This window comes from Homalodisca vitripennis, chromosome 3 (genome assembly GCF_021130785.1).
Source record: "Homalodisca vitripennis isolate AUS2020 chromosome 3, UT_GWSS_2.1, whole genome shotgun sequence".
NCBI lineage: Eukaryota > Metazoa > Arthropoda > Insecta > Hemiptera > Cicadellidae > Homalodisca > Homalodisca vitripennis.
In genome coordinates this window covers 116,001,389-116,023,784 of record NC_060209.1, presented here as the reverse complement: position 1 = coordinate 116,023,784, position 22,396 = coordinate 116,001,389, and the positions used below count along the sequence as shown (strand labels likewise).

The window sequence follows — 22,396 nt, the reverse complement described above, 5'->3', positions numbered from 1 at the left end:
AGTTATTACTTAAATAAAGCTTGTCCATATAGAATGATAAAGGAGCGATCTCATAAAAAGAGTAATACCTGGATTACTCAGGATATTCTCTACTTGAGAGAAAGGCTCAAATTTTACTATTTGATTTATTTAAAATTAATAACGAAAACTTCAAAAAATTGTATAGAACATTTAAACAAAATTATCGCAAGAAAATAAAAGCCGCTAAAGCACGGAATGTTGAACAAAAATTGGAGAACGCAGACAATTTTTAAAAAGTGCGTGGATAAAATACGCTTGTAATAAAAAGCGTTACATCACAAACAAATTACTCCAAACAATGAAATCCGAAACCAAAAATTGACGGTAAATTAACAGACGACCCCTTTCTAGTGGCTAGCGAATTCACTAATTTTTGTTCGACTGTGGCTGTACTAAGCACATCTTTCAGTTGTGACACTTTTATCGAAAAGTTAGTAGTGACACCGGTCTCTTCCAAGGTTTTGTTTCCTGTGGGGGAGGTGGAGATGGCAGTCGTCTTGAGAGCCGAAGTCTAGCGACATCAACGGAATGTCGGCGTGGCTGATCAAGCGTTGCTTCAAGCACATTTTGACACCATTACTAAATTGATAAATTTGTCCTTCGCCCAAGGCGTTTTCCCTTCAGCTTTGAAGACAGCAAGAGTGGTTCCGATTTAAAAAAAAGGATGATCCATGCATCGCAAGTAATTATCGTCCTGTTTCCATTCTTCCATTCAGACTTTCCAGCAAGACTTTCGAAAAAGGTTTTCATTAGAAGGCTTGAAGGTTTTCTTGAACAGTTTGAAATTCTTAACCCTGAGCAGAACGGACTTAGAAAAAACAAATCGACTATTGATGCTGTAACAAAACTCATTGACTTTGTTGTTGATGACTTGGAGAGGCGAGAACAAGTACTCAGCATATTTCTCGACCTTTCAAAGGCCTTTAACTGTATGCATCATGGGGCACTGTTGCACCAGTTATGGACGTGTGGTGTCCGAGGTCAGCCCCATAAATGTAAATGGCTTTCGTCATATCTCAGTGGCAGAGAGCAATGTGTGCAGATCGCAAACACCCTGTCAGGCAAAGTAAAAATGCAGTACGGTATTCCACAGGGTTTAATTTGGGGCCCATACTTTCTCTCATTTACTTAAACATATTGAATTCATCAATTCAAAATGGAGAGGTGATTCAATATTCGAATGACATGACTCTCTGCATCAGATCAAATACGAAACAAGGTCCCTGGACGGCCTTTATTGAACTAAACGCATGCATCAAGCACTTTTGAAAGATAAATCTGAAAACTAACTATGCCAAAACTAATGTAATAAAATGTTGTCTCCGTCAACAAGAAGACAAATACAGACCAATTGTGATGGCGGATGAAGCTATCCTAGATGAAGCCGAATCCACCAAGTTTCTGGGGATAGACCTAGTCCGGGAACTGACCTGGAGCGATCACATTGACAGGGTTTGTTCAATGGTAGCCTCAGGCATTTATGTTTTACGCGATCTAGCAAAATTCTGCTCGTTGGATTTACTGAATACATTCTACTTTGGCATAGTACATCCACATTTGACCTACGGTTTGAGACTATGGGACAGCTGTTCTAAATACAAATTTGACAGAGTATTTAGAACACAAAAGAAAGCTGTTAGAATAATAAATAGAAAATCCAAAGAGTCGTGTAAAATTGCCTTCAGGGAGCTTGGATGTTTGACCTTACCCATCCTCTATATTCTCGACGTCACCCTACTCTGCCGATTCAAATGTGAACTGGTTCAGGGCAGGGCCGTCCATCAGTACGAGACCAGAGGCAGGAAAAACTTCAGAACTAAACAGCATAGAACGACTATGTTCAATAATTGCCATCTCAAATGAGTGTTAATCAATAAGCTCCCTGGAGATCTCAAACGGATCAATGAACCCAAACAATTCAAATCTAGATTAAGATACTGTTTGTTCTCAAAGGCATTTTAGTCCGTGTGATGATTTTTCGATGGGCCGCTGGGATGAAAATTAGCATTTTATTATTAATCTATTTATCCTTTTCTGATATCCAAAACATGCAAAATACAATATATTGTTAGGTTCACACATTAATATGTGGAATTGACTATGTCTATGATAAGATAGGTTTAGTTTATTGATGTTTTAATCAATATGTTGAAATGAAGTTTGCAATGCAGTTTTGTTAATTATTTTACTGCAATAAAGAATTATTATTGTTAGCTAACGAGTGGTCTGTGGACAGCTCCTGTGTACAGCTCCAGAGGACACGTCTCTACTACTCCCACAGGTAGTTAGCTAACGAGTGGTCTGTGGACAGTTACACGCTGTAGATGACCAACAGGTGTCGTCGCCTGTCAGACAAGGACCGCCCCACTGCTGTTGGCACGCCGCCACTTCCAGCCGAGCTATTTTCGCACATGTAAACTGGGTCTCGGCGCGGTGACTTGATATCGTTTAACGCACGCACTGCTAGCTTCCAGTCAAAATACCCGGGCGCTAACTGGCTCGGCTGATCCCCGTTCTCACATGAACTAGAAGCAGGAATTAGCGAGACCATGGCAGAAACTGTTGTTATAGCACACTGAATCGAACTTTAAATACACAACACTTGCTGATTTACGGACGCTACTTACGTACATTATAGCTGAATTTCTTTTCAATACAACTACTATGAAGGCTTTATTATAAAAACTCTATGGGGTGTAAAACAGGTCATATCAACAAAAGTAGGCCTACATGTGCAATATATTTAATCGACAATAAATTCAAATTTTATTATACAATAGTCGATGAAATTAATGTTTGTCGTAATAACAAAGGTACCACGTCCGACAGGTTTAGTAATATAGGAGTAAATTAAGTTAAACCATATCTCCGGAAAATAATAAGGGAACATTTAAAAAATCATTTTAAAGGGGGCTCCTTTTTCGACGGTAAATTTTTAAAACGTCAATTGATGGAAAAGTCCAACTCTTTGTCTACCAAACGCGTGAGAACATTACAATCGTTCATTGATGCAAGTTCTAATTAGTGACAGTTTTAACCTCTTGTCGATTTGTTGATTTAACTGATAGCCATTTCTTGGGGCTGTAGAACCGATGTTGAAGTGTTAAGTAATTCTGTATTGAAATATGTTTTAGCAGCTGGGTTTCAGCCCTCATAATTCTCGTAATCTCGTAAAATATGTTATAGTTAAATTAATATGTTCAGCTTTCCATATTTTATGTAAGGTTATTTGAGATGAGAATAAATTGTATAATTTATTTATTATTAGTTACAGTTATTAGTATTTAGACTTGCATGATTGAGTATTGATTATTTATATATTTGCTAACTAGCTTACATGTAATAATTTATAGTATAATGCTACAATGTAATTGGATAACTTGTCTCTGTAATGTAGCATGCAAATAAATAAATAAAAATAGTTAAAGTAATTTCAGATTTTGCGTACATTTCGGTAAGTCAACCAATGATCCAAGTAGAATTGGTTAACAAGTGACGCTGGCTTTAATATAATTTGATATAGTAAGTTATAGTAGTGAAAATGTCTTTCATCCTACGAAGTATCAATGTCAACCGCATGCAATAACTCTTCAGACCGTGTTGCAGAAGTTTAATAGCAAAGCAGAAATGCTGCGAAAGCCAACTGCCGCTGTCTGAATATTCTTTTTTTCTCAGTGCACCTCAAATAAACGATAGTTTCCATACAAAGCTCAAAAAGTGGGACATGTAAGAATAAGTCAGGAGATTGTAGGACTTCACCTACAGGACATTTCTAAAACCTGTATCTTAAGTATTTGTGATTTCAAAAGAGAACTTATAAAGCTCATTCTTTCTTCTCATATTCAGACTCCAAACAAAGTAGTACGATGAAAGATAGTTGGACATTAAGGACCCACTTGGACTACAGGAATAGATTGGATCACAGAAATTTATATTAATTCTGAAACTTGCTTATCCAAGCAAACTACTAGCATACTGAAGTATATGTATCATACTGACAAGTCTTTGAAGACTTAGTCTTTGAAGACTGTCTGCTGCAGCCATTTCGTACTCATTACAGTAAATAAATACAGCATTAATGTAATTTAGAAACCTAACTCATGTTTAAAATACTTTTGAATACAGTCAGGAGTATATTATGGTTACAAGCATGCATGCATGATGTGTTTTTGTGAATATACTGCTTTGACCGGAAAACCTCTTCAGCTTGAATAGTACAGATAAGGTGGATATCACGTCACGCTGTGATTTATTGCAACGGAAATTTTGGGTATCACTTCAACTGAAAATCACAACCTGTTTTTTTATCTTCTGAAATATTGTTCGAATTCTCTTGAAATTACAATGATCAAGATTTCTCTGTGACTATGAAACTAAATTTACCTGTTCGGTCACCATTTGGATCTCTTCCTCCAGTTCCGCACGGTGGGGGGAGGCGGTGCGCTGGCGAGGATGGTCTATCAGAGCAGGGTTCAAGCTGGCCATGATGTAGGGAGAGTCTGTCCCCTTGGCGCTGCCCACGGCCGTGGGGAGGGGTGGCACACTGCCTGCACGACTCCCCGGGGCACTGTGTGGTGCACTTCCCCGGGTCTCCCTGAAACACGTCACTGGCTCATCAAATAAAGAAGTAAGGCTCTGCCCAAGTCATGAGGCGTTTTAGATTTGCAAGAAAGTCGAGTGAAGGACATATTAATAATATAATTATTTGCAGATATTTCATCCAGATCCCACGAATTGCCATCTTTGATACTCTATTGTTGATTTCTCTCAGAGACTGAGATTAAAATAGTCTTTTTATGTGTATTTAGAGAATTCTATGATAATGAAATTAACGTACAAAACACTCTCTGACAATGGCCATCCTCCTTCCCTTAACCTTGTGCACTACATTTATGAGGATGAGCTACATAGAACAAATGAGGTCGTGAAACTGTTAAAGAATGAACCATACGTTGCTGAGAGATGCACAAGGACACCTGAAGTGGTATTTGTTTTGTGCTCAGGTTCAATGATACGTTAGATGTAGTGTAAATTTGGTGAATTGAAAGTAAGGTATGACCGAAATTAATAACATTCATCCTACCGATCACAAGCGAAGGAAGACGCAAGAAAAGTTACTTTCCTTGTTACATCAATTCAATAACATTTGTATTAATTCTTAGCAAAGAGTTACAACTGCATATTCATTATAATTGTAGTAGATGTTAACAAGAGAATTTGATGATGAGTATGTAACGTCTCCATCGTTATCCATTTACGTGAGATTACATGAAGTCATACATGATAGCTTGTACAAAATGCAAAGATTACATATTTGTGTTTGTTATTGGTTTGATTTATTCAAAATAAAACACCGTTGTACGTGTCAGAACTCGTCTGTTTACAAGTACGTTTTACACATAACGTAGTTATGGTGGGAATGGTTAATTCAATATGAGTGGTAAGTTTAGCTCCAGTTCACCGTCCTCTAAATGCATCGTCTGGAATATGACGCTGTCACAGACCTGACTCCAGGATGAGACAAGGAGACTACACCTTCATCTAGATCTATCACTATATTCTGTAGACTAGATGTCTTTTTCTGTTAAAACGAATCTTTTTTGGATCTCTTCAGACGAGCATGACTCCAGGAGTCAAGTCTGTGATAGCGCCAGATTCCAGATGCTGCTTTACGAGGAAGTTTAACTGGAGATAAACTGAACACGTACATTACTTTTCTTTATTTTTTATCCATCTAATGCTACAAATATAGCGATTGTTCAAAATTACATTAAAACTTATTTAGTTATTCTGCTCTGTATTACTTTTTCTATTTTTAACAAAAATGATTACGCGTTGAATGCCTTTTCTAGATACCGGATGATTTTTGATTAATCAAGGAGAAGTTGATATTTTATATACTGCAATATATTTTCAGTTGTACTAGGGTAGTTAATGAGATTCACCTAACAAAGAGTCTGGATACTGTAAGGCATTAACTGCAGTGAACGTGTTAATGAGGAATTAATGAAGCAGCTGAAGATGAATCCTAGAACCAATCGTTGTACATCTAACATTATTAGAACCTTGTTTTGGGCGTTTGTTTTGGCGTAGGTTTTGGCTGCACATCAAGGGCAATTGGCACCGATCTGCCATATGGCAGCGGTATTCTCTGAAAACGCGAGTTGTTTGTGTTTGTCACGTTCGATCGCTGGTTTTGCTGAAAAGTGACGGCATTAAAGGAAATATTTATGTACATATTTATTTGAGATAACCACATTTTATAATACAGAATATTTATTGTAAGACTTCATCATAAAAATTTTGTTTTTAATAGTGTAGTGATGATCGTGAAACAAGTTTAAAGCACACATTTGCTTAATAAACTATCAAGTTATCGATCACTGAAAAAGCAACCTCTTTCATTTAGTATGTAAGGCATTTAATCAAGGTTTTATAGACAGTATTTTCTTTCAATTTAGAAAAGGGATCATAATAATTCACACAAAGATATTGGTTACGTATGGGAAAAATTACTTGAAAATTATGTAAATAATCTGAATTTTGGAATTATTTTTTTTCCAATGCATAAATATTAAAAATTTGATTTTGACCTAGTTAATATTTTTCTTAGAATTTACTTTTGAAGGATTTGGCATATTTAAGTCTTAAAAACAAAAACATTATGTTTAGTGAATCCTTAAGCAGATCTTTTTGTTCAGTTAGTAAACCTTATGCTTTAAATAAACTCTAATAATTGAAGTAACCCAGATCAAACAGGCACATTAAAACAATGTCTACCAATGAATATACGAGTAAATTTGTATTTTTGTGATGTTTACAATTTGAAAATCTATATGGGGTTGAGTTTTATTAACCTAGTATAAAACTTGTGTGTCACTCTTGCTTGTTTATGTAAACTACTAAGGTTTATTTGACCTTGTTTTTAATATTATGCATACGGTTATAATAACACTTCAGTAGGAGTTGGATCGAAGTGTCTCGGAACGTAGTAGATATCTGGTTATTGTAACGTAGTGAGGAATATAACATGATATAACAATACTGTTAGCTTACCGACTGAGTGAATAAAAAAATGACAGTATCAAAGTTACCTAGAGACGACCAGCTTGATTGAGTTTCCTGAGTTCTTGAACAGTGTCTGGACATCCTGGTGTCGCACATCACGGCTGTCGTAGTCAGCTACCTTCCGCACCAGGTCACCTCTCTGGACCACTCCCTCCGCCGGGCTGCCGGGTTGTACCTGGACAGAGTTATTGCGAGTGTATAATTTAAGTTAAAGTGTAAGGTAGATATTTTAACAATATATTACAGGATTCATGCGATTTCAGTGTCTAATTAAACGTAAAGCTATTTGTTTATATTGAGCACCTCACTCAGAAGTGCACCCTAACCGATAATAGAACTTTTGAAAAGCTTTCCAAAACAGACAGGAAGCCTGAGCATGAAGAATTGGTAAAAATGGATTCGCATATTAGTGAAGATTTTTGTGAATTGCGATTCATAAGAGGCATATTATTGTTATAAATAAAACAAGTGTCACTGAAAAATGAAAACCACTATGTACATTATTTTACTCCTGGACTGCCCCTGGCACTACACAAAGTCTGCAATACACACGTGTAGCAAGATTGACTACTATGCGCCGCGCCGGTTTAGTGAAGTATTTAAAAATTGGTATGTTGCCCGTAAAATTCTTAACATATCACGAAACAACTTACTTAAACGTTATTAAGAGGGCGCATGCGTTAGCTGCCAGCATATATATGAGGCTCCGCTTTTAAAAGTGCGTTCTATATATAAATTCGTCCGAAATACATAAAAGTTTCACTTTATAAACTTGATTTTACTTCTCAATCTAATGAACTGTAAAAAATATAATTATCTGTTTAATACTAATTGTTTGTAATGCATTTATATTCAGTATACGTATACTTTCGTATATTTTCTTACAAGAGATTCTGCGTTGTATCGTATATGTAATTCTGTTTTTTATATCAACTACAGCTAACGAGGCAAAAGTTTGCTCTGTGCTTTACTTGTGATGTTTAAGTTTACTTACACACTCTTATTTATATAAGTACAAAGACTCTTTTAGATATACAGAATCTTGATTCTTTGACGATAATGAATCTGTAATAGTAGTAGTTCAGTGAAACAGTATGATTTTGTTATACTTTTAATGCACAATATCGATGTTTAATACAGGTAATAATTTTTCAATATATTGAATGATATATAAAAGAAAATATTATTGAAATTATCTACTACAAAAATTACAAAACTTTGCGAGTGAACTTTCTATACGTATAGGTACTCATAAATATTCACTTATTTGGGCTTGCAGAACTTTAGGACCAAGGTTTTTTAATGGTAAATGCACTCAAAATATATTTTGACAATTTAATCGAACACTCTAAACTTGTGGTCCTTTTACATATGACGCATATAATTAATTTTGACCTGTTTTGGATTTCATTTCTAAACGGATGCGTAGATTTATTGAGTACATAAAATTAACGCACGCCTCCTCTCACAAAATCTTGTTACTAATTAAAGAGCACCACGGCGCAGTTACCGTTGATGCCGTGGAACCCCATTTCACAGAACGATGAAAGATAGTTGGACATTAAGGACCCACTTGGACTACAGGAATAGCTTGTAGTAAACATTTATAATGCTGACCGAGTAACAGGAGACTGGTTTACTGGTGAGGTTGCTAATAATTAAAAACTGGGCAGGAATAGTCAGCTCCGTGAGTCATGGCCGGTGTTGCCAAATGTTCCTATTTGTTTACAGAGTTACTCATTGTTTTTTAAAGATAGTGTCATTATATCTGATTCTCAAGTGACACGTAATGTTAAATTTACACTCTACTATTCCAAGTTTTTACTTAGAAGAGTGCTGTATATTTTTTTTTATATTTTAATTAACCCGAAACACACTCCATTGTAATAAATTTGTAATCAAATTTTGTTTTATAGACTCATAAACAAATAAGAATCACATTTTATAAGCATACATAGTTTTAAAATAGAGGAGTATGAAATGTGTAACATTGTCATTTCGTTCTCTCACATGGGTGTCCTTGTTTGGAATTTCACTTGAGTATGGCCACGTCATATTCATGAATAATGCAAAACTGATAATGAAATAGAGGCAATTATAAAACTTGTGATTGTGATAGAACATTAAAAAGAAATCCGCACTAATGACAGAGGTAAACATTTGTTTTACAAAATATAACATAAGATTTGGAGGCTTTTTGCAAAATTATATTATGCACATGTGGATATAATGTGGAGGACATGCAGTATAGGACATGCATTCCAAACTTCACACAGTTTTGTTGATGATATCTGTTTTTAAAGCAGATACGAAATATACGAGAACCACTTGACATCTCTACATTCCGCCCTATTGATCTGTCGGACATTGCGGGGAAGCTCATTTTCAGTATGGTGGCCCATCGCTTCTCAGTTGGATGTCCGGGCACCGTTTTCTATCTTAAGCGCAGAAGGGGTCAAGAGCCTCTGATGGTTTCCTGGAGTACAATTTTATGCTCCAGGGGCTCCACGATGAAGCTCGTCGGCGGAGGAGTGATGTGTGTATTATGACTTCAGTTGTGTTGCACATCTGCTGTCGTAGCTGCGCTTGCTGTCTACCGAGACACAGCTGGGCCTAATCCAGGATCTCTATGATGGCAGTATCCATTACCAATAGGAACTCTGACGATATGTCTGACAAAGCTGTCCCTTCAACCGTAACTAATCTACTGGTGGACTTCATCATCCACTCGATACTCGCTATGTAAGAGCAGCATGTATGTCGCTCAATGGGGAACAGGTCAGCATTCTACCTTATTTTATGACTTGGCTATCGTTGTCAGGTCAGAGGGCTTCGCTTCAGGCTTTGTTGGACGTCGTTGTTTCAGCAGCGGCATGGTTTGGACTTTGGTGCAAGCTTGACAAGTGTGTGACTGTGCTCGTTGCCTGGCAGAATAATTAGGCTTTCCCTTTACCATGTATGGCTCGACTCAGAGATCTCCAGGTCGACGAAATCTACCAGCACATTGGTATCTCCTGTATCAACTGACATGAAAGTTGACCATACCCCAGTGGCCATGGTTGAGGAGGAAGCCAACAATGCTTTAGCCAATGAGCTTGTTTCCTGAATATTTCTTGTGCCCCAGCTTTATTTAAATCTATTGACGGCGAGGATGAAGAAGACCATCTTGCGCGATCTGGCCTCCCTACCAAGGACGGAGGAGAAGAGGACCCTGGGTCTATCATCATCGAGCATGTCGAGCTACATCGTAGAGCTGGTCGAGCTCCGCCTTACTGGGGTAGGGTCGGTTTTCTTACCGTGTCCGAGTAGAGCTAGCTTTGGCGGGGAATGCGTTCGTTGAAAATCTCGTTTCTTACTTGGTGGGAAACTCCAACCTCAGTACCACCTATTCTGCGTCTCTGGCGGTGAGGAACCATCTCTCCAAGCGACTACCTACACTTCGGTGTGGTTGGAATGAGGAGTGGTGGTCATTCCAGCTGATGGTGCCTGATGAGAAGCGCAACGTCATCATCGATTAAGGCAGGCGGCACTCGCTTGCATGTATTCTGCGGAGGATCCTTAGACTCCATCGCCACTTTAGGAGGGGAACGAACGATGCCAGACCAAGGCAGAGTGGCTCGTGTCGTGACATATTTGTCCCACCCCGAACCCAAATGCTGGAAGATGTCGTCTCGGTACATGAACGTTACACTCGCTTCGTGGACTGATCTTTGAAGATTGTCTGCCAGGTGTAAATGCCCCAGAATATGTTTCAAATTGCCGGCCGGATTTGGTGACCGGCGTCAAAGATCGTCAACGTCACGGTGCAATACGGAGACAGCTTGCAGTCGAAGAAGCTGTCAGGGGGCGGAACATGGACCGTCTGTTGCGCGGCTGTTCTTGGTTGGGGTCTACAGAACATCGGTCGGTGCGTTCGTCGTTGGGCCCTTTTAGTACATGGGACAGCGCGAATTGGAGCATCCCAGCTATTTGGGAAACTGCCCTCGCGCGGACCCTGTCTCCGTGGCCATCAGGTGGAATCAGCACTGTTACACCGACACGTCATAGGGAGCGAAGCAGTACGTTGGTTAGCTGGTCTCGTCAAACCAATTTCTGTACTACTATTATCATTGTTATTGTTATTCGAATTTTTGCATGTACTGTTCTCTACATAGTTATCATAATTACGTTTATTTATTGACTTTTTGTATTTTATATTGTTGCCTATATTTTATTAATTATTATTATTATTGTTATTCACTGACTTTTTATGTTGCAAAACATCCCTTGAAAATTTCATCCCGAGAGCGACTGCAAATACTCGGATTTAAATTAAATCCTGACAACTATTAATACTTAAATGAAACAGTAATGTTAAATTACTGCTCTTGTATGTTTTCGGAGGTTTCCGAACTTGGGGAAAAGTACGAGGTTACTGTTGTGTAAAGATTTGTTGTTTGTAATTTTCAGGAAGCTCTGAGTCATAGGCATGTCAACTGAGGGGGTTTATTGCACTATCCTGTGTATACAATCTATACCAGGAAACTTGTGTTGGTTCCAACACAATCAGACTCAACAACACCTAACTTAAGTGGTTTGGTGCTTACCTTCAACTGTTTACCCGTTATTTTCCTGGTCACAGGGCTAAATGATATTTTTAGAATGTATTTATAATATTTTCAAATTCTTTAAAACTTTACACATCTACTTCTTCTATTCAGGTTTTCATCGGCATAGTGACGTGCTTTAACTTTCCGATCACCCGTGAATGGTGAGGTGAGGCAACGCCAGTTTCTATCATGACTCATCATAGCAAAGAATAATCCAGTTACTGTTCAAACAACGAAACAAGTAATTTTACAAATGAAGTAATAAATAAATCGGACGCTTTGAAATAATTTATGTTCGTGCAGTGGCAAAAATTCAATACCCAACCACGCATAAATGTATGTAGGAATTGACCTTGGGAAGCCCAAACTGATTCTCGATCTTTTCTATTTTTAATTTATTTTTGTATAAAAAGAAGAAGACATCCCATTTTCAGCCTTATTCTGCCTGTCCTTATGCCACCGACCTTTGCGAGGATCTTCTCACAGAAATAACTAGTACCATCTGTACATTACAAGATCAACAGTTCTGATAGTAAAACGTGATAGAGTCACAGACAGGATTTGAACTTGTGTTATCACATCCCAAGTTGGACGTCTTTAAACTATGCGGTGACCGATTCTCTCTAACCAAGCAGGTCCATTCGCTGTGTGTTCAATTAAAAAACAGTGCATTTGTGGAACGAACTTTAAAGAAATTGCAAATATTTTGGGTAAACACTCCCTTTATTTTCTGTATTTATTCACATTATGTTTAGAAAATTGTGGTTATACTACATAAAGATATTGCTGTGTCATAAAGAAATTTAAAATGATATACATACATTTACCGATATTACCTGCACAAGTATGCAGGTTAATAGGTTACAGTTTTCGACCGAATTATCGCTGGCCGATCAACACCCAGTGGTGTCAACAGTGGAAGGTAAAATTTTACAATGCAAGTACAATCCATCGAAGCACAAAGTTTTATCTCTGTAAATTAACATTTTTTGTACCCTGTAGTAAAATAACCTCTGGCACTCTGTAAACTTTAAATAGTTTTGAATGTAAATCAAATTTTAAAATGTATTAAACCCTGAAAAACAGGAACTCTAAATATTTGATGCTCCTTTAATATAAACATATAAAATATGTAGAATAGTATATTTCAATTTATTGCGAAATTTGTTGGTAAAATGGATATTTCCATTACATTTAAAGGATAAAATTAAGACGTATCGATTTTTACAAAACAATCATGATAGAAAAAACAGATCATCCACTTATTCTACTGTATATTTTACTAAACTGTGTATGAAAACAGCAAAACATTATTGTTTTCCTTGTAGCTGTATTAATGATATAATATTGCTAACGAAGGTTTAGCGAAGTACTCGAATGATACCACTATAACAATAACACGAGATTTGTTATTTTTATATTATATTATTTTGTATATTATAGGGTGCTCACAACAGTGGCACCCCCTATCATTTGCTTATGTCACAAACCAGAAATATAAAAATTACGTTTAGAGACATCTATGTTGTGACGCTTTCTTCACATTGAAGTAAATTATGCACTTCAAAAGTTGTTACATTTATATACTACTCAGTATACTTTAAAAATTCTTTGTACAGGCAGTTTTATAATTAAAATAGTATGTTTGTTACGGACCTAAGTAAATGACTTGTATGAAAGACGCAGATCAGTCAATACATTGTTACATATGGGAAGAAGAGAGTTGTTTGCATGGATGATAAATAACATCGTATTTCACAAAAACAAATACACAAGTCAGTAAACACACAGTGGCAGCTGAGAGACTAAATTAATCCACCCATCACCACGCGTGTGAGCCTCGATCTTCAGATCGAATGTACAAGATTACTCGTTTGGATCATACGAGTTTTGTTGGCAACGATTATAGTGCAATAAAAATTACTACATACAATTTAAGAAGGATAAGGTATAAAGTGGAGTTTTACATGTATTCATGGATGAAAACAAAAACATCTTCAATAACAATAGATATACAGTATAATAACCTTTAGTTTAAAGTAAGATGATATAATAATGATATAAATTCTAAGTATACCTTGATTCAATATAATTCATTTCTCTTTAAATATGCTAAACTGTAAAATAAAGAATAGTACATTCTTATTCAAATAAATGCCATTTTTCTTTGATACTTATAGAATTAATATTACAGGAAGGATTTTATGTATATCATTTGGGGAACACTGATAGCACCACCAACAGTTTCGATTTACTAAAAGTTGAATCAATGTGTGGAGATCATTGTGGGGGCTCTTGCTCAGACAAGAATTAAAAAAGAGTTCTAAAAGCAAAATACGAGAGAATACTTTACAGAATTTGAAGAATGACGATAATATTTTATGGATTGTCAATATTGAATCATTATTAATATAATATATACATATAAATAAATATATATATTTATGAGTGAGTCACAACAATGTACTAGATTTCAACCTAGACCAACTTAACACACTATTAACAATAATCTGACATCATCAAAATCGTATTATTATTAAATAAGAAGCAATATGTCGTGGCAATATCATAAATTTACTTAAATAACCAATCTATAACAAAAATCAACACTTATCTCTAAATGCGTTGCATCCGTAATTTTTCAAATCAAATCAGACTTATTGTACATCTTACTGTAGAACCGAAATAGAAGGAGCTTCTCTTTCAAACTCCATCCTCACCTTTGGAAAATACAACAGACTTCCTTGAAGGTTGGAATTCCTCCTCCCTAAATAGGAGCATCTAAGCAAAGGTAGTGAGGATTCTTAAGGTCAACTTTTGTGAATCGTGCAACACGTTAGCATTCCACACTCAGTGTTTATGGACAACATTTCAGAAGCATTTCTAAAGAGAGACAAGTGAGCGAATCGACACAATTCGAGGGGTTGCTGAATTTTTGGATTATTTGGATTCACCTTTATCTTCTATCGACATCGTATTATTCTGTATAATCTGTATAATAAAATTTTGTATGGAAAATTAATAGTATTGTTGGCTGTATGAGATGAAACTCTACCACCTCTTTTATCATGTTTCTGAACCTGCACTAACTCCTCAACCATCTTAAAACACACTAAGAGACGTGCGTAACATGTTCAGTGAAGACGAGACCATTGCCTGAGAGCTGTAGCATTGTCACACGTGGTTAAGATATTGCCATCTAGCAAGACATTAACTCTATGATCGCTGAGTAGGGTCTGTTCCAGGTCGTGTAGTGCACCTGATTATTTTAAGATTCAGTCCATGTGCGAGGGACCATCCCAAGGTGTTCTTCAGGTCAGAATTTGTCTCCGAAATGGATAATCTCCTACAGTTAGGATTTTGAGACCGTGCAGCTGTGGGTCATCAAATACATATAGACAGTAAAATATTCTAAACCGTTTGGAAAATCTGGATTTAAATTTTTGAAGAAGATTAACTCTAGGCAATCCCTTAAGAAACAAACACCTCTAGTTTGCAATCGGGTTTACATCTTACCTCCAAAAGTTTGGTACCCTACAAATCTGTTTTCAAGATACTTTTCCAGCCAACCAATATTTACCTAAAACAATTATAATTCACCTTCGTCAGTACCAACTAACGGTTCACAGAATAAAATAGTATAAATAATATCACGAGGAAACTATCTGACCTTGTCCAAGTCCTCTGATTGTAATGTTGGCAAAATATTTTCTTCATCAAATGTATTTCTACAGATGGCACGTACTATTTGTAATAAATGTAATATTTTGCACATTGCTGGCAGAATAAACATTTATGAGAATATATCCTAACTATCAACCTTAGTAGGAGATACACGTTGAACGGAAACCTAAAAAGTGCCGATTTTATAACTATAAGGCAATACCCATATTCAGGAGTTTTATAATTCCTTTAATTTGTTTAATCGCGTAAGGGATGACTGCATTTATTATTTCTATAGAAAAATCTCATCACTGCCGACTGCTGCCGAAGAGCTGTTCGTAGATGTTCCCTCTCCGTGGTCGATAAACTGTGAAATATTTCTCTCAGTGTAAGTGAACGACTGAGTTGTACTGCGAGCGTCATTAAAATATAGAATTTTAAAAACGAAAGTTGAATTGCAATACTGTTAAATAATACGAGTATTATTTAACTTTAAACAAGCCTTAATAATTTACATAGATTTTGAGCAAGCGAATGAGTAGGTATTAAAATAACATGTATGCCCGTATATTGAGAATTAATAGTTTTTTTATATCACTGGACCTTAAATATTTGTAGAGAATATATTATTAGACACTCTATATTATAGATGTTACCCATAATATTTTATACTGCTCCAATTCTCCTCTCTAGCAATAAAATAATGTCTACATAAGCTTACAACTAAGATAATAAGCTAAATACAATATATTTATTTGCAACACAACATAAATTAACTATGATTAATAAATAAGTAATATACAAATAACCAAGGTCAGTCCGTAACACATAATACATTTGCATATCATTCACCTTTATATTGAAACAATACATAAGATCCAATGTGTTGTTCGAGTTGATTACAGGTCAGAATTCAATGTGGTCTCTTGATCAAGTTCTTATTTGATAGTGTTATGTCATCTTTAGTCTCCAAATGATGCTTTAAAATATCTAGTAGTTAGATTTATATATGTATACTGTAAAATGTATAGTTCAAAATTCAAAAGAAAAATATTAAACGTATACTAGTTTGAGTATTGTAAAACATGGTTTTGAAAAACTAAAATTAACCTGAGTAATTCTCAAGACATCCTTATAACATATCCAAATTTTCAAGTGATAAAAAATATAAAAATATGAGAGATGGAACTATTCAGAACACATTGCTTTAAACTTTCAAGCACTCTTTCTGGCGTGGTACAGCATTATGACTTGTGGATAAAAAGCCTACAGTACACAAAATAGCCTAGTACACATTTGAAAGACTTACAAAATAGAATGAGACTTACCTTAGTAATGACAAGGGGACTGCCCTGGTCGCAGCCGCCGGCAATACTTATTCCCCATGCAGTGTGGGTGTTTCTACGGTTTATAGTAACCGTGAACGTACGTAGGTGAAACTCGCCCATTGTCCACTCCTACACACGCACATGCACACGCACCACTAGAACCTCATCTGATACTACCGACAAACCGGAAACTAACAAACCGCGTATTAAAAGTTGTCGAGAACCACAAAGCAGTACCGATCAATGCTAGCGTCCAACTAAAGAGGAGAAAATAGTTCGCTACAACAAATCATTGAAGTCGCCAATAGTGAAATTTGGCGATGTGTCAAAGCTATGAAGTGATGGTCTTTGACAACAGGCAATGGAACGTTGGCATTTGTTCTGAGCAAACAGAGTTCTCTAGAAACGAAATGAAAACCAAACTTTGTGTTCATTAACCCCTTAGTTTAATATGATGTTTTGCAATATACTGGAAGCGAACTAACAAGATTTAGCTGAGGAAGACGAGTGCGGGAAAGGGATACTCTTTCAAATAATGCCTATCACATCAACGAATATATTTCAGTTATGAAAGGTTCCAAGCTACGAATTTTGAGAAAGACTTTCTTAAACAGTTATACCGTGCGTTTTTTATAAGCGAAACAATATTATAAACTAATCCCCTCGTCCCACGAACAAATGCATAATGATGATCTTGATTTACAGAGTGTGAGACAAAAATATGAATATCTATCGGTCGAAGAAGCTTAAAAGGGGACATTTAAAAGATCATTTCCGCATTTATATTCAGAGTAAAATAAAATTTTGTGTCATTGGGAAATCTTATGCTTTTTGCCACCAACACTAGTGAAAATTTCGATATTTAGAATATCGTAAATGTTAATTATTTATATTTTACGATATGTTTAAAATGTGAGTTCAACATGATTGTTCCGGATCAGGCATTTGTCAAGGAATATTTCCAAAAACTACGTAATCTTGTAAGTGTTCAATAATCATTATAGCTAGGCTTGTACTTCATAGAATGGATTTCATTTAAATACGAAAAATTTGAATATTACTGTTTTAAAATATCTAACGCAAGATTTTAAGCTGTAGATATAAATTTACGTCCATTTTGTTTCTTGTTTTATATCTATAACAATCCTTGATTATTGTTATCTGACTGAAAGTTAAGGGACTAAGAATATATCCCTGAGAAAGTCATTGGCATTTAAAACGACACTATTGATTTTTTGTAAGTTAACAGTCTTGTCTATGTTTTAAACGGTGATCTGACCACAGACGCGGTCCGTAATCATGGGTCCAACACGTTTCAAGGGGAAATAACACGTTGCATCATAATTATAATCAGAGACTTAACACTAATCAAAAACACCGTAAACATATTCAGGTCTAAATACGTCGATATTGATAAATAAAATCTACAATTAAATTAGCTGTACATTTATTGATAAAAACAATTAATCTTTTAGCAAACCAAATCGTTAAAATATAAAGAAACATAATTTAATTTAATGTGGTGGTTGCCTTTCTTAAGTTTCATAATGTGCTTGAAGCTGGGGATGACACTGATGTTGACTGTGACATCACCTATAAGTTTTCACTTCCGTTTCCTTTACAGTGGACATACTGAATTGATTCTGTGGTCTTTATAACTTGACGATAGCTGAGTGGTCTTTAATGATGACTACATTTATTAATTACACAGTTAATAAATAGGCTCATGTAATTAGGTAATTACATTTATTACCTTTAGTAAAATAGGACCAGTACTTTTTTATTTTGAAAAACATTTGTTTCGCTTAAAGTAGCAACTCATGTTTGCAAAGGATTCGTGTAGCCAGTTTTAACTAACTATAAAATATTTATTTAAACTTTATCTGTTATTTATTAATGTGGATTTTTTTATTTATAAATTGAAATTTTGTTTTGAAAATAAAGTTAGTAGTTCTAATATTATAATTACTGTATCATGTAAACTTTGTTTTAATAAAGTTGATGTATGTTAAAACATACATCAATGGATTTCAAACCCTTAAAAAGAAAATTTTTTTTAATAACGTTGGCAGATTAAATCCATGATTAGTTTCTGACCTTTTTTGCATATATTTAAAGGCATCACATATGCAACTCAGACTATGATTTCTGTTGGATTTTAGGTTTGGTTTTTGTGTCATTTCGGATGTGTTTAGATAATTTTAAATAAGCTAATTGAATTCTAAAGCCCATTAAGTTTTCCTCTGTTGAACAATGTTACGCATTTTCTCTTCCTCAGCGAAATTTCGGTTCAGTTTGGCACATTCGTTGCCATTGACAGTATTCGATTTAGCAGATAAACGATTTGGGATTGACTGGCTATCAACAATGTCTGGAAGATTGCTTATATTACGGATATAATTATACACTTTGAGATCCTTTGTTTATCTCACTTGTTTTTATTAGGACTCAGATTAACTGGACATTTCTTCAATCTGCATTCCTAATGTTCGAAACACAATGTCATAAAGTTTGGTTGATTTTTTTTGTAGTTTAAGATGATATTTGAAACATATAAATAATATTTTAATCTATGTACATGTTACAAATTATGTTAAAATTGTTTGCGGTGGAAAATAACGGAAAAAAGTTCAACTTTTAAACCTAATACAAGTTTACAAATTTAAATATATTATGTCAAATTATTTTATGTTCAAGAATAAAACATACGAGAGAATATTGACTTGTGTAACGTGTAAGGTCTATTTTTAAATGTGGACAAGAGTGTTTCCAACCAGAGGTGATTTATAGGCTTGTATAACTAATGGACACTGCTATCTCTGTGATGGAGATGAGGGTGCTCTGATAACCAACCAGGGGTAATTTATAGGACTGTGTAACTGATGGACACTTTTATCTCTGTGGTGTGGATGAGGGTGCTGTGATAACCAACCAGAGGTAATTTATAGAACTGTGTGACTAATGGACACTGTTATCTCTGTGATGGATGAGGGTGCTGTGATAACCAACCGGAGGTAATTTATAGGATTGTGTAACTGATGAAAACTGTTATCTCTGTGGTGTGGATGAGGGTGCTGTGATAACCAACCAGAGGTAATTTATAGGATTGTGTAACTGATGGGCACTGTTATCTCTGTGGTGGAGATGGTGGTGATGTGATAACCAACCAGAGGTAATTTATAGAACTGTGTGACTGATGAACACTGTTATCTCTGTGGTGTGGATGAGGGTGCTGTGATAACCAACCAGAGGTAATTTATAGGATTGTGTAACTGATGGACACTGTTATCTCTGTGGTGTGGATGAGGGTGCTGTGATAACCAACCAGAGGTAATTTATAGGATTGTGTAACTGATGGACACTGCTATCAAGTGTGCAGGCACTCAGCCAGAACCTATTTAATTCTGGCTTCGGTGACCTTCCTACCTGTCGTACAACAATTAGTCCACCCGCCAACTGACACCATTTTGTCCATTGAAAGTCATAAATCGTTGACATCTGTTTTACTAAGTTGTAAACCATCAGGTGGTCTGTTGGTAATGGGGTGACTATTTTAGTAAGTATTAGCTCAATAAATATGTTATAAACAAGCCTTAAAATTGTACACACAAAAATTTAAGTAATTTCCGTAAAGTGATTGTTTCATTTTGTAGATTAGATTTTTTTGTATAGTAAGTTTTGTATAGTAAGTATATGAAACTGTTTTAGTGTTAAAAATTAGCTTGATTTGGATCTTAAACTGACTTCACAACTTCAATCATCACACAATATGTAAATTATACAGTTAAAATGAAAGTAATACGGTTAACTTTTATTGTTTTTTTAAATACGAAACTGTTTGATCCCGTAGTATACATAACATTATTTCAAGAAAGAATTAAGGAAAATCGGTTCTGTACTATTATATTATAAAGAATTTCAGTAGATGAAATTTGGCATTTTTTTAAAACTGAGGTATGTATTACGTGGCTACCGTACCAACCCCATCAATTACATAGAATCTTGAAAAGGTATATACAGATTTCAAGGTCACTGGAAGGTTGATTACGGGATGGATTTAGGAATTAGAATCTCGATTTCTGCAACAAACCAATATAGCCAACACTGACAGATCTGAAATTGTCTAACTAATGTGTGAAGGTTAGGTACTTTTTGGTACCTTGAAGGTTTAGGTATTCTACTTGAATAGTAGTATCTAACTTCTGAGCGTACAACAACAGTGCTGAATCAACATTTACAAGAATATAATAAGAAAGTTCTTCGATTATAAAAACAATTAAAAGGGTGAATTTAAAGTTCATTCGAGAAAAGATTCAAATGTGTGTTAAACAAATAAATGGTTTCAGTTAGTGGTGGTAATATAAACAAAAATTTAAGAAAGTACGTACCGGTGTCCAAAACATTCATTATACCTAAAAATGTTAAAGAATAGATCAAGACCATAGCTATTCTGTTTGAAAACAATAAGTAGTCAATTAATCAACCAAGAGTAATTAACTTTTTAATAAGGCCAAAGGGTCGACAGTAACATTAGACGTTCTATTAATGTCCATTGTCTTTTCAGCTGGAATAAAAATTAACTTAAATTACTTTTATTAATTAACTTAAATACGGGATATTGTCGACAATCTTAGAGCTAGTCGTCGTCACCAAAGTTTAATTTCATTAACATTAAATTTAACAGCAACTATAATCGCATTATTCAATATTAATAAAAGTTAAAATTTAAATAAATAATGGATATTATCAACCCTGTTATTAATTTGCTTAAAAATTAATTATGTTTAAAATGTGTTCAATATTGTTTTAATGAGCAAGCATGATCTACGAGAATGTGAAATGTGTATTATTACTCGTATCTAAATAATCAACATACTATCGTAACAAAGCGTTAAAATATTTAAATCAAGGTGATAAATGATACAATACAATGTGTTTACAGTTATACAGTTAATAACTTTCAGCTGTAACTAACTTTAAACATAGTTCCATCACAATTTTGGCCAACCTAATAAAAATATTTAGCACATCATGAATAAACAACAATACTGACGTTATGGTGGATAAAATTACAAAACAAGCTAAAATATATAGTAATATAAAGAGTATCAATACAACTAAACAGTAACACGAGTCCATAATGTCACCATTGTTCTAAATTTTACAAATGAATTATGTTGTATTATTTATTTTCTTAATTTCTTGTAAAAATGTTTGAATACATTTAATAGTTTGTTTCGTAAAAAAACAATTTTTTATTTTACAAGAGATATTTTCAATTATTGTTTCATAGTGGAATCTAAAGTAGATAAGGAAGACGTACCGGTATTCGAAACAATACCAATAGAAATTTAGTTCACCTTCAGAGGATCAACTTGAATAATATTTCAAATCCGAATCTATCGGAATTGTAATAACAAATGTAAGGATAATGGAGGAATAAACTAAACCGTTTGGATTAAGACCAAATGACCAGATGAAAGACTAAATTAAAACTGAGCAAATTTGGTTCTAAAATAACGATGCTGACGTGATCCAACATTTGTTGGCTCAAAATGAGAAACTATTTATCAGCCATGCGAACTGACAATGGAACAATAACAGAGCTGTAAACGAAATCGTGAAGAAATAATAATGTGAAGTAGTTTAAGATAACAATATATTTATAAAATACTATTTGGTATTGGTATATTCAAGAGATATACAATAAATTATACAAGTTAAGTA

At 35.0% G+C, this 22,396-nt stretch overlaps 1 protein-coding gene across 8 annotated transcripts in view; it reads right to left on the bottom strand.

The window, feature by feature from the left end:
- LOC124357367 (PDZ and LIM domain protein 3) overlaps nucleotides 1-22,396 on the bottom strand; it is a 92,805-nt gene that overhangs the window by 51,527 nt on the left and 18,882 nt on the right. For 7 of the 8 annotated variants that reach the window (XM_046809094.1, XM_046809100.1, XM_046809097.1 and 4 more), the window contains exons 2-4: nucleotides 16,670-16,798; nucleotides 7,116-7,264; nucleotides 4,405-4,615 (exon numbers count right to left, since the gene is read on the bottom strand). In XM_046809094.1, the coding sequence (XP_046665050.1) occupies nucleotides 4,405-4,615; nucleotides 7,116-7,264; nucleotides 16,670-16,789 (480 nt within the window). In that variant the 5' untranslated portion in view covers nucleotides 16,790-16,798. The remainder of the gene's footprint in view (nucleotides 1-4,404; nucleotides 4,616-7,115; nucleotides 7,265-16,669; nucleotides 16,799-22,396) is intronic. The other variant, XM_046809099.1, reaches the window with a different exon arrangement.